This window comes from Bos taurus, chromosome X (assembly GCF_002263795.3).
Source record: "Bos taurus isolate L1 Dominette 01449 registration number 42190680 breed Hereford chromosome X, ARS-UCD2.0, whole genome shotgun sequence".
In the NCBI taxonomy this organism is placed as follows: Eukaryota; Metazoa; Chordata; class Mammalia; order Artiodactyla; family Bovidae; genus Bos; species Bos taurus.
The window spans coordinates 94,488,577-94,502,353 of record NC_037357.1 but is presented as its reverse complement, the minus strand read 5'-3'; the positions used below and the strand labels follow the sequence as shown (position 1 = coordinate 94,502,353).

At 41.2% G+C, this 13,777-nt stretch overlaps 1 protein-coding gene across 4 annotated transcripts in view; it reads right to left on the bottom strand.

The window, feature by feature from the left end:
- Positions 1 to 12,792, bottom strand: part of VSIG4 (V-set and immunoglobulin domain containing 4) — a 127,669-nt gene extending 114,877 nt beyond the window's left edge. For 3 of the 4 annotated variants that reach the window (XM_059883538.1, XM_059883537.1, XM_005228262.5), the window contains exons 1-2: positions 12,660 to 12,759; positions 7,210 to 7,566 (exon numbers count right to left, since the gene is read on the bottom strand). In XM_059883538.1, the coding sequence (XP_059739521.1) occupies positions 7,210 to 7,566; positions 12,660 to 12,714 (412 nt within the window). In that variant the 5' untranslated portion in view covers positions 12,715 to 12,759. 4 annotated transcript variants of the gene reach the window in all.
- Between the last annotated feature and the right edge of the window lie 985 nt (positions 12,793 to 13,777).

The following is a 13,777-nucleotide window of genomic DNA, read 5'->3' as shown; positions in this document are numbered from 1 at the left end:
GACAAAATTCAACATCCATTTATGACAAAAACTCTCCAGAAAGCAGGAATAGAAGGAACATACCTCAACATAATAAAAGCTATATATGACAAACCCACAGCAAACATTATCCTCAATGGTGAAAAATTGAAAGCATTTCCTCTAAAGTCAGGAACAAGACAAGGGTGCCCACTTTCACCATTACTATTCAACATAGTTTTGCAAGTTTTGGCCACAGCAATCAGAGCAGAAAAAGAAATAAAAGGAATCCAAATTGGAAAAGAAGAAGTAAAACTCTCACTATTTGCAGATGACATGATCCTCTACATAGAAACCCTAAAGATTCCACCAGAAAATTACTAGAAATAATCAATGACTATAGTAAAGTTGCAGGATATAAAATCAACACACAGAAATCCCTTGCATTCCTATACACTAATAATGAGAAAACAGAAAGAGATATTAAGGAAACAATTCCATTCACCATTGCAATGGAAAGAATAAAATACTTAGGAATATATCTACCTAAAGAAACTAAAGACCTATATATAGAAAACTATAAAACTCTGGTGAAAGAAATCAAAGAGGACACTAATAGATGGAGAAATATACCATGTTCATGGATTGGAAGAATCAATATAGTGAAAATGAGTATACTACCCAAAGCAATTTATAGATTCAACGCAATCCCTATCAAGCTACCAACAGTATTCTTCACAGAGCTAGAAAAAATAATTTCACAATTTGTATGGAAATACAAAAAACCTCGAATAGCCAAAGCGATCTTGAGAAAGAAGAATGGAACTGGAGGAATCAACCTACCTGACTTCAGGCTCTACTACAAAGCCACAGTTATCAAGACAGTATGGTACTGGCACAAAGACAGAAATATTGATCAATGGAATAAAATAGAAAGCCTAGAGATAAATCCACGCACCTATGGACACCTTATCTTTGACAAAGGAAGCAAGAATATACAATGGATTAAAGACAATCTCTTTAACAAGTGGTGCTGGGAAATCTGGTCAACCACTTGTAAAAGAATGAAACTGGACCACTTTCTAACACCATACACAAAAATAAACTCAAAATGGATTAAAGATCTAAACGTAAGAGCAGAAACTATAAAACTCCTAGAGGAGAACATAGGCAAAACACTCTCCGACATACATCACAACAGGATCCTCTATGACCCACCTCCCAGAATATTGGAAATAAAAGCAAAAATAAACAAATGGGACCTAATTAACCTTAAAAGCTTCTGCACATCAAAGGAAACTATTAGCAAGGTGAAAAGACAGCCTTCAGAATGGGAGAAAATAATAGCAAATGAAGCAACCGACAAACAACTAATCTCAAAAATATACAAGCAACTCCTACAGCTCAACTCCAGAAAAATAAACGACCCAATCAAAAAATGGGCCAAAGAACTAAATAGACATTTCTCCAAAGAAGACATACAGATGGCTAACAAACACATGAAAAGATGCTCAACATCACTCATTATCAGAGAAATGCAAATCAAGACCACTATGAGGTACCATTTCACACCAGTCAGAATGGCTGCAATCCAAAAGTCTACAAATAATAAATGCTGGAGAGGGTGTGGAGAAAAGGGAACCCTCTTACACTGTTGGTGGGAATGCAAACTAGTACAGCCACTATGGAGAACAGTGTGGAGATTCCTTTAAAAACTGGAAATAGAACTGCCTTATGATCCAGCAACCCCATTGCTGGGCATACACACTGAGGAAACCAGAAGGGAAAGAGACACGTGTACCCCAATGTTCATCGCAGCACTGTTTATAATCGCCAAGACATGGAAGCAACCTAGATGTCCATCAGCAGATGAATGGATAAGAAAGCTGTGGTACATATACACAATGGAGTATTACTCAGCCATTAAAAAGAATACATTTGAATCATTTCTAATGAGGTGGATGAAACTGGAGCCTATTATACAGAGTGAAGTAAGCCAGAAGGAAAAACATAAATACGGTATACTAATGCATATATATGGAATTTAGAAAGATGGTGACAATAACCCTGTGTATGAGACAGCAAAAGACACTGATGTATAGAAGTCTTATGGACTCTGTGGGAGAGGGAGAGGGTGGGAAGATTTGGGAGAATGACATTGAAACATGTAAAATATCATGTAGGAAACGAGTTGCCAGTCCAGGTTCGATGCACGATGCTGGATGCTTGGGGCTGGTGCACTGGGACGGCCCAGAGGGATGGTATGGGGAGGGAGGAGGGAGGAGGGTTCGGGATGGGGAACACATGTATACCTGTGGCAGATTCATTTTGATATTTGGCAAAACTAATACAATTATGTAAAGTTTAAAAATAAAATAAAATTAGAAAAAAAAATTTATGTGGAACCACAAAAAAATGCAGAATAACCTAAAACAATCTTGAGAAAGAAGAATAAAGCTGGAGGCATCATGTTCTCTGATTTTAAACTATACTTCAAAACTATAGTAATCAAAACAGTATGATACTGGCACAAGAACAGACACACAGATCAATGAAACAAAACTGAGAGCCTAGAAATAAGCTCACACTTACATGGACAATTAATTTATGACAAAGGAGCAATGATGTGAATAGAGAGGAGGAGCAAAGATGTGAAATTGGAGATTTGGAAGTAAGTGATGACTCCAGTTTACAAAGTTATATTGGGGTAAATAAGGAGGGACAGATAATAAAAACTACCTGTTTTAGTAGGTCGGTAGTGGCCACAGCCGAGAGATGGGGTGGCAGATGTAAAGTTTTATTTAATGACACATATGTTGAAATGAAAGTGTTAGTCACTCAGTCGTGTCCAACTCTTTGTAACCCCATGGATTGTAGCCAGCCAGGTTCCTCTGTCCATGGGATTTTCCAGGCAAGAATACTGGAGTGGGTTCCAATGCCCTCTTTCAGGGGATCTTCCCAACCCAGGGATTGAACCCAGGTCTCTCTGTCAGATTCTTTACCATCTGAGCCACTGTGGATGTTATTTACATATATATGTACATTAGGCTTGCATAATACACCCCACTCCAGTACTCTTGCCTGGAAAATCCAATGGACGGAGGAGCCTGGTAAGCTGCAGTCCATGGGGTCGCTAAGAATCAGACACGACTGAACGACTTCACTTTCACTTTTCACTTTCCTGCATTGGAGAAGGAAATGGCAGCCCACTCCAGTGTTCTTGCCTGGAGAATCCCAGGGACGGGGGCGGGGGAGCCTCGTGGGCTGCCGTCTCTGGGGTCGCACAGAGTTGGACACGACTGGAGCAACTTAGCAGCATATATATATATATATTATATATATGGCTATATATAATAATATATATATATATATATATATATATATATATATATATATATATATATATATTAGGCTTAGGTAGAGGATAATGGATGAAGCATGGAGTTAGAGTAGTTGAGGTTAAGAGCTGAGGTAAAGGATTTTTCTGTGGAGAAAAAGATATATCTTACACTGAGCCAAGAGGGAATGAACAAGGGAATGTCGAAGCAGAGAGGGTGCTTGATAGAGTTCACATCTGATGGTGGGGATCTGGGTCTTCTCAAGTTAAGGAGAAGGTGACCTCATCTTCTGGGAGCAGGGCTGAAACATGAAATAAGTCAGAAATTGTTCTGAATAGCTGCTATAAGGAATAGGACATAGATAAGCAAATTGATTGACAAACAGCATAAGGACAGGCAGTAGATGACACAGAGTATGAAACTAAAGTGGGGCCAATGCATCTCTGTACTTTTTCCAGAATTGGGGAATAACACAGAGTGTGAAGTGTATGTAGGACAGAGATGAATCAGGTGACCAGACTTAAGGAACTATGTTGAGGTGGAAGAGAAGGCAGGTAGAGGAAGCCAAGAGAAAGTAACTTGGATCAGAGAGCAGGAAAGGATGTAACTTCTCTGGGCCTCAATTTCCTTATCCGTCAGTAGAGGTCAGTTGTGAGCACTGCCTAACAGTTTTATTGTCTGTCAACATGGACTGGAAAAGGAATAGGCAGGCTGATTGGTTGTGAGCAAGGTCATGCTCAAATGGGCTAGAAACACACTTATAGAAAGATGAGAATGTTCAACTTGTCTCTTTATGAAGCACACTTTTTTTTTTTGCTTTCTGGCCATGTCTTTCTCTGCTTGACCAGATTGTCATCTCTCAAAGAACTGGACCAGTGTCCATAAATTTCTTTCAGGATGAGACTCCCCTTATTCCTTCCTAAACTAACAGACCAAAACTTACAGCACACACATCCTCACTACATCTAAACTTTGGCAAACAAATCCCTTCAGGCCAAACAGGAGTCTCAAACCAATATCAACCACCTAATGGGAAGTAGATGGAGAAACAGTGGAAGCAGTGTCAGATTTTATTTTTTTGGCCTCCAAAATCACTGCAGATGGTGATTGCAGCCAGGAAATTAAAAGATGCTTACTCCTTGCAAGGAAAGTTATGACCAACCTAGATAGCATATTCAAAAGCAGAGACATTACTTTGCCAACAAAGGTCCATCTAGTCAAGGCTATGGTTTTTCCAGTGGTCATGTATGGATGTGAGAGTTGGACTGTGAAGAAAGCGGAGCACCAAAGAATTGATGCTTTTGAACTGTGGTGTTGGAGAAGACTCTTGAGAGTCCCTTGGACTGCAAGGAGATTCAACCATTCCATTCTAAAGATCAGTCCTGGGTGTTCATTGGAAAGTGAAAGTGAACTCGCTCAGTCATGTCTGACTCTTTGCAACCCCATGGACTGTAGCCCACAAGGCTCCTCTGTCCATGGGATTCTCCAGGCAAGAATACTGGAGTGGGTTGCCATTTCCTTTGCCAGGGGCTCTTCCCACCCCAGGGATCGAACCTGGGTCTCCCGCACTGTAGGCAGACGCTTTAACCTCTGAGCTACCAGGGAAACTCATTGGAAGGACTGATGCTAAAGCTGAAACTCCAATATTTTGGCCATCTCATGCGAAGAGTTGACTCATTGGAAAAGACTCTGATGCTGGGAGGAATTGGGGGCAAGAGGAGAAGGGGTCAACAGAGGATGAGATAGCTGGATGGCATCACTGACTCAATGGACATGAGTCTGAGTAAACTCTGGGAATTGGTGATGGACAGGGAGGCCTGGCATGCTGCAGTTCATGGGGTCACAAAGAGTCAGACACGACTGAGCGACTGAACTGAACTGAACCCAAGTGGAAGGAGACAGTTTGCTTACTTTTGTTACACAGAGATATCCTCTGAGGATAATAATTTTCAGGAGACTCTGAGGGTAATCTCCTAAAGGAAGTTAGCCCTCAACTTGTTTTGGGAAATAAAAACCATCTTGGAATAAGTATCTTCCCTTCCAAGGAGATTTCTTTAAGGGCAACAAGATTCATTTGGCCATATCAGTGCTGGGCTGTTCATTTAAATTCCAGTCTACAATCATTATGTACACAGTTTGCAGTGTTTCCAAATAATTCTGTAATAAACATTCAGACCTTGATTAGACTTCAACCAGAATTTGCATTTGGCTTTAGGGAAAAAGAGGGGAGATTTAAAGAAATTGTGCAGAGATCTGGGCTTTATTTCATAAAGCAAAACTGAACAATCAACCAACAAAATAAAAATAACAGCAAAAAAAAAAAAAAAATCGAAGCACAACAAAAACAAACCAATAAAAAGTATCCCAAAAGGTGCCCAGAAACTGGTGTAGGTTCAATCACGAGAGGCAATCAGACATAGTGGGAGAACATGAAACCTGAGTACAAATCCTGCCTTGAACTTCCAAACAGTAAGCCCCTGGACAAGTAGATTTCCCTTTCTGATGTGTAGTTTCTTCTTCTGTAAAATAAGGGTAATGATAGCTATCTCATGAGATAATTGTGAGATTCAATGAGAAAACATGTGCCAACTTCTTGTGCATTGTATATGGCAAAAAAGGGTACTTAGTAACTATTACTTTTCCCTTTACCATCTTCATCTACTTAACCTACAACACGACAGGAAATGTCTCCAGTGTTATTGTGCCAGTCCAGAATTTTTCCTTAGTAATTGAACAACCAAGGACTCCCTCCCCACTCTGCCCAATTGATTTTCTCTGGGATGAGGGCATTATGTTGATATATGTCTCTGGAGCAAGGTAGTCCACTGAGATTCTCATCAAGAAAGAATGTTGCTCACCTTTGACCACAAATTTCACAGTGTGACTGTGCTGCTCAGAGCCTTACCAGCCCTTGACAGTACAGAAATAGGAACCTGAGTCATCTACCACTGCAGACTTCAAAAGTAAGATACTGAAGATTCCTACTTTGATGGGTACTTGGTTGTTAGTCTATTCCTTGTATCAAACATAATTAATGGGGGGAGATCCCCAAGCCTGGCATTGAAGGCTAATCCTCATTCCTTTGGGTACTGTGAAGCCATAGCCACTGCCAGTCATCACTGTGGGTTTAGAAACAGATACTGCAAAGGGAAGACAAAAGAGGAGGCTCTGGGAAGTTACAAGGATATGAAAACACAAGGCTGTCACCCATGTTGAGTCTAGGCTTATAAATATCTCTGCAAAGGGAAAAAAAGGGCTGCTGATGTGGGGAACAAAAGGGAATAAGATGACTTAAATAAAAATAATTTCCTTGGAAAGAATAAGTATCATTTTGTATTATTTGGGGATGTGTGCTATCTGTAGTTTAAAAAATAAACTGACTAAAACAAAGCCCAAACAGCTTTTTTGTTTTGGTTTCGTTTTTCATTTTGCTTTGTTTGCTTGTTTTTGTTCAGAGTTTTTGGTTTATCTGAAGTTTTGGATGACCAGGGGTCAGATTTTTGTAAAATTGTCAAGCCAGCTAAGCTTATTTTTACTAATCCATGCATACTCTTCCCCAGAGTTTCTCTGCCAACACTTTTACATTCTCTGATAACCTGATCAGATATACTTATTTTTATGAGTTTTAAGAGAGTCCAAGGGTACAATCAGGCTGTGGGTGCTGGAATTTCTGGAACATGTGAAGGGGTAGAGATTTGAAGGCCAGAAAGCCTTCCCAACATTTATTAAATTCTGCCACGAGAGTGATAACCCTGAGAATATCCTGTTCACTACCTCTGATTAGCACATATAACTGAAGAGAGACTATGTAGAGGTAAACTAAGGTCTCTGGGTTTCTTAGGACTTTCTAGGATTGCAGTCCTTTATTGGGTCTTTGCTTACCAGTACTTTCTTAACGCCCATAGTGACTCACGTTTCTGGACTCGGAGTTCAACGATTTTATCTCTCACAACTTGGTTGCCATCAGGAGTCTGCCAAGTGACTTCACATGTGTAGTGGCTCCGGTCATCCATCTCCAGGGTATTCAGTTGGAGGGACACATCTCCTGGAACCTCATGATTTACATGCAGGCGGCCCCGGTACTTTGCTTGCTGAATATGGTCTCCAGAGGGGTCACGTAGAAAAATGGTGACTGAGTCAGATCCACGTTCTACCAGCCACTTTACTAAGACTTGTGTATACCCTTGCAGAGGACCATAGGTACAGGGAATATTTACATCCCCTTTCCAAGGCCCAGTCACACTCTCAGGCACTTCCAGGATGGGATGTCCTGAAGAGGAGGGAAGAGAAGAAGGGAGAAGACACAGATGGTACACTCATCTGAGAGCTAAGATGGCAGTGGCAGGCTTCAAGAGGTTTCTGAGAAACACACCCTTAACTCATACGTTCAGATTTCCCATGGTCTTTTCTTCTCTGCCAGCTCTCTCATCAATCAGAACCAGTCCTTAGAAGGAAAGCCCTAAAGTTTTTTGTTTTTGTTTGTTTGTTTGTTTAGCACTTGTGAGTTTCAAGTTCTTTTCCTATCACTTCCTTTCTTTGAATTGATCCTGTGTAAGTCAATTTACACCATGTTGGACCTATTTTTTTCATATATTATATAGAAATTCTGAGGGGAATGATCTCTAAGGATCCTACAAACTCTAATATTCTGTAAATCCATGGAAAAAACCTCTTTCAACATTTTCCAAAAGAAGTATGGGAGCAAATGCTGAGCAATTGGGTCTGAGCTATTTTACTGCATGTAATTATGCACTTGGAGAAATGTGGTGGCTTCAGGTTTCAGAAAGAAAAGACTATCTACCCTGCTTATTCCTCACTGCTCCCTGAGAAAGGCTCAGTGATTGGGTCCTTGCACTAAAATTATTTTCTGGAAGGGAAGAAAGAGGCAGGCAAAGGACAATTCTCAGGGTGGAAACTTGTATAAGATGCATTTCTGTTTAGCAAAATCATCAGCTATTGTTAAATGTTGAAAACATGCAATTTGTAAGCTTGATATTTTTTCTGATTTCTATCCTTTCTTTATCTTCCTTTTTGTTTCTCTGAGTTCTCAGCAAAAGTACATTGGAAAATTTCATCCTGAGGAGGAATGGAGAGGAAAATATCTGGAAGGGAAAAGGTTCTGAGTATAATTCTAGAGCTGACTGGTAGGAATGGTGATAGGGCCAAAGGGTGATTATTTTTTGGCTTGCTGAGAAAGGAAACTAAGGGGGAAAAGTTGGGGATGTTGAGAGAGATACCACCTTCCATCAACAATTTCCATCCATAAGCTCATATCTTGAGAATTTTATGTTTTATTTAACTGGAGTCAGGAACCAGGGATTGTATTTAGATATGATTTTATTCTCTCTTAGGAGAGGTAGTTTCAAAGTGTAGAAAGTAAAAGAGTTAGTCGCTCAGTTATATCTGACTCTTTTCAACTCTATGGAGTGTAGCCCACCACAATCCTCTGTCCATAGAATTCTCCAGATAAGGATCCTGGAGTGGGTAGCCATTCCCTTTTCCAGGGGATGCTCCTGACCCAGGGATCAAACCCAAGTCTCCTGCATTGCAGATAGATTCTTTACCATCTGAGCCACCAGGGAAACCCTTATCAAATAAAAGATTTTTATATAGCCTAAGATTCCCAGGCTTTAATCAAACAGATGAAAGATAGAGTGGGGGCATGTGTTCTAGCTCTCAGAATGCATTGCCAAATACCAGGGCTTCTGTCAATGGGAATGCTAAAGTCTAGCCTTTGGCCTGTGCCCTCAACAGAGACTCTAGTACATCTCCTTTACAACCTGCTGGGACCTATCGAGTTATGAACAGGTAATAGGTCATCCCTTGGTTGTAGGGAAACTAGAGAGGACACTTGAGCAACAAGGCAGCTTGGCAGCCAATGTGAAATGTAAGTCAAATTAAGAAATACTCATCACTTTCGGGAAAATCTATTTCAGGAAATTCCCAACACTTGGGGAGACACTTTGCCCATTATGGATCCTTGCAAACCACCAAATGGTGAGGTACTTGGTGCAACAGGGTTTGAAGTACCAGGCAGGGTGGAATTTGGAGGCTTCCAGCATGGCATAGCTAGAAGGGCTTTTAGAATCCACCTAGACACATTCCCTCATGGTACATATGGACAAGCTGAGGCTCAGTGAAAGAAAGATGCTTACTCAAAGTCATACAGAAAGTAAGGGCACAGCCAGGCCTGGAGGACTAGAATGAAGTCTTTCAGATGCCACACTGCCTCCATACTTTTTAACCTGATTAATCTACCAGCCACAACTGAAACCAGAACCTTCTTATCTGGATCTATTTGATATGGTTTAACAGTGGCATCTGGTCCCATCACTTCATGGGAAATAGATGGGGAAACAGTGGAAACAGTGTCAGACTTTATTTTGGGGGGCTCCAAAATCACTGCAGATGGTGACTGCAGCCATGAAATTAAAAGACACTTACTCCTTGGAAGAAAAGTTATGAGCAACCTAGATAGCATATTCAAAAGCAGAGACATTACTTTGCCAACAAAGTCCCATCTAGTCAAGGCTATGGTTTTTTCCAGTGGTCATGTATGGATGTAAGAGTTGGACTGTGAAGAAAGCTGAGCACTGAAGAATTGATGATTTGAACTGTGGTGTTGGAGAAGACTCTTGAGAGTCTCTTGGACTGCAAGGAGATCCAACCAGTCCATTCTGAAGGAGATCAGCCCTGGGATTTCTTTGGAAGGAATGATGCTAAGGCTGAAACTCCAGTACTTTGGCCACCTCATACGAAGAGTTGACTCATTGGAAAAGACTCTGATGCTGGGAGGGATTGGGGGCAGGAGGAGAAGGGGATGACAGAGGATGAGATGGCTGGATGGCATCACTGACTCAATGGACGTGAGTCTGAGTGAACTCCAGGAGTTGGTGATGGACAGGGAGGCCTGGCGTGCTGCGATTCATGGGTTTGCAAAAAGTCAGACACGACTGAGTGACTGAACTGAACTGAACTGAACAGTGCTATCCTAGGACTGGAAAATATCCTCTTGACAGCCTAAAAAATAATTCTCTCATCTGCCAACTGCTTTCTGAGAAATCTTTCCCAGAACTTCAGAGCTTAGCTCTCCTCCCTCAGGAGACTGAATATTATTCAACTATTTCATCCCTTCAGAAGAAAGAAAAGGGCTGGGCATTGACTCAAAGGGCTTTGTTGGAAAGTGTTTTGACTTGAGAAAGAAGGGCTAGTACTGAGGCCCACACTATTCCTGGGACCTGGACTTTAAAAAGTAAAGAGATCTGTGGCTTGTGTGATGATCCTAAGCAAGGAAAGGCCGGGTTTGGGTGGTTATGAGATCCATTATGGGCTCCATTTAAACTTTTCATCCTCATATCATCAAACAGGCAATCACATCTTCTGATGACCCTGAACATCTGTGTCTGGCCTCTCTCCCCCTATTATAATGCCCACTCAATAGAGGATTAGTTTACATAATAGATATTTGAAAAAATTTTATAGTGTTTATAAAATGCAAATGTTAGGATTTATTTTTATTATTTAAACATATGTCTTAAATCGAGAGACTTTTTAGAAGTGAAGCCACAGTCCTCCAGAGCTTTCCACCTGGCAGGGTGTTTTGAGATCAGTCAAACTGATCTCCTCACTATACAAATGAGCTGGGGACACTGAGATTAAGGGAGAAGGAAAGTGTTATCGGCCAGTTTGTTCCCAGTCTCAGGTCTGTGGTGTTAGACTCTCTACACAAATGATAGACCTACTTCTAGGTCTAAATAACCTCCACAGGCTGTGGAGGGAACAACACACACACACACACACACACACACACACACACGTGATTTAAATTTAACATTTGCAAAATGGTCCTCTGAGCTCCAGTCCTGTCTCTTTAATTCCCAACTCAAATCAACTGATTTGGAGAAAGTAGAGAGGTGCACTCTAAAATGTATTAGAGAGTGAAAATATTGTAGTTGTAGAAAGAACAATAATTTTTAGGAGCATTAACTCTGTTGCTGATGCTCTGTGACCTGGAAAAAATTATTTTCCTTCTTTGGTGACTTAATTCAGTGTCTCTTCTAACTCTGAGGTTCTAGAATTTGATGGATGACAGAGCCCCAGGACAAGGTGATTTAATCTGAGTCAGTTATGGAAAGTTGGATTCTTTCTAACAACATAAATAGCACCAAGTTAGCACTCATCTCGTCTCTCCCTCTAAGGATATGGAATAAGCAGGGACGAATCAAGGATCCTTTTACCTTATCGTGAGTTTCACTTAGCTATTACTCAGGCTTAGTTTCTTAAAGGGAGAAGGGAATGGCAACCCAAGGCAGTATTCTTGTCAAGAGAATCCCATGGACAGAGGAGCCCGGAGGGCTGCTGTCCATGGAATCGCAGAGTCGGGAACGACTGAAGCAACTTAGCATGCATTGGAGAGGGAAATGGCAACCCCCTCCAGTATTCTTGCCTGGATAATCCCATGGACTGAGGAGTTTGGCGGGCTGTTGTCCATGGGGTCACACAGAGTCAAGCACAACTGAAGTGACTTAGCATGCATGCATGTATTGGAGAGGAAAATGACAACCCACTCCAGTATCCTGGAGAATCCTAGGTACAGAGGAGTCTGGTGGGCTGCCATCTATGGGGTCACACAGAGTCAGACATGACTGAAGTGTCTTAGCAGCAGCAGCATCAGTTTCCTAAAAGGCTATTTCAGTTCTCAAGGGTATAAATGAAGATACAGTAGGATTTCAGAAAATAATGCTGCTATGAGATAGTCAATCCTCTTTTGGTATATAAGTCCAGCATTCAATTGGACAAATTACCCCAGACAAATTGGGCCATGTCCACAGGGAAGTGAGTCATCCTAGGAAATGATAAGAAATCAAGTCTTGTGAAGAACAGTTGAAGGAGCTAAAGCTGTTTAACTTGGAGAAAAGATGAATCAAAGGAACATTGTTTCTGTCCACAGCATTCTAAAGACCTGTCACAACATTGAGAAGATATATTTTTTGTGTCTCCAAGAAACAGGGCTGGGATCCTTTGATAGAAGCCACAAAGGAATTGATTTAGTTCAACACAAGGAAGTTAGGAACCTTTTTAGTGTCCCTGAGATACAACAAATACTAGAAAATAATGTGTATGTTTTACAGGGGAGGATCCTTTCCAGCTTCTACCCAAACTTATCTCCTGGCTTCTTCAATAACCTTCAACCACTTCCCTCCCTTCTGCCCAAAGCTGATAGAATCTGGATCATTGGCTGAGAACAATCACTCATTTAGCAGGAGTAGGCTTTCCTCAGTAGGCATTCAATCCCACCTCTCCCCACTCCCCCATTTTTGCCTGTGCCAAAAGTGGCAGCCAGGCCCCCTTTTGCTACTTTACCATAGATGACCACCAGTAGGTGGCTCAGGAGCAGCAGGCCCAGTAAGAGCCCCATCACAGCCAGAGCCACTTCTGTCCTTTCTTCTAGCCTCCTGATATTAAAAAGATGAACTCCTGATGGCTTCCAGAGTCTGCGCTTGCTTACTTCCCTTTCTTCCTTATATCTCTCACACGGACTCCAAGTCTCATCTAACATTCCCCTTCCTTCCCTATTTCAGTACAAGTCACATGAGCACCCCCTCCCTACCCTGCCTGGGGTTGGAGTTTTAACTGTGAGTGAAGCAATTCTTCCCCTTGCTAAAGTATTGCCTTGACTTTCCCTGGAGCCAATAGGAGTTTCTGGCCTTTGATTTCCCAAGCTGTGTTTATTTTGTGTTTCCTCAACAAGATGAGGTTGAGGAATAACTTTGGGATGAGTGTGCTCCCTCCACTATGGAAGTATTTTCCTTCCTGGTGTGCCCAGGTAGAATAGATCAACTTTGCTGGACTATGCAATATTCAGCAGTCTTACTGTTAACCCGTGTCTATTCAGTCTATGCAAATAAACAAAGGGTTGGAGATGGGTGTCTATGGGCCTCAGAATGCAGGAGATTAAGTTTGTGAAAGATATTTTTATATATCAGTGTTTAAATAATTTGTAAGCCCATGAATAATGCTGTTATGGGGGAATATACCCCCACATCTCCTATAGGGAAAGCTTTCTCTGATAGCTCTGCCTCTTTGGTGGTAAGGGTAAAGTTTCCATTACTGCTCACAAGGAATCTTTTATTTATTTGTTTAGTTGGAAAGTTAGGTCTGGCATTCAGTGTACTTGCCAATTGATTTGACAGTGGTATGCTCTATTAGATTGACCTTTTAAATGGTTTTACACTGATACATACACCTGACCCGTAAGAGTTATATTAAGCCTTATGAGAAGCTTAATTACTTCTCTTCATAAGCCTCAGGGTGACTTTTAAGTCCACCAGAAGTCTAACTCTAGGTTTGGCACTGCTAACAGTTCACTAATCTTTGAAAATATAAACACTTCCAAGAGGAAAAATACACCCAACAAATTCACACTGCAGTGGGTCTCCAAAGAGAGACATCATCTCCTCCACTCCTGTGTGTAACCACCT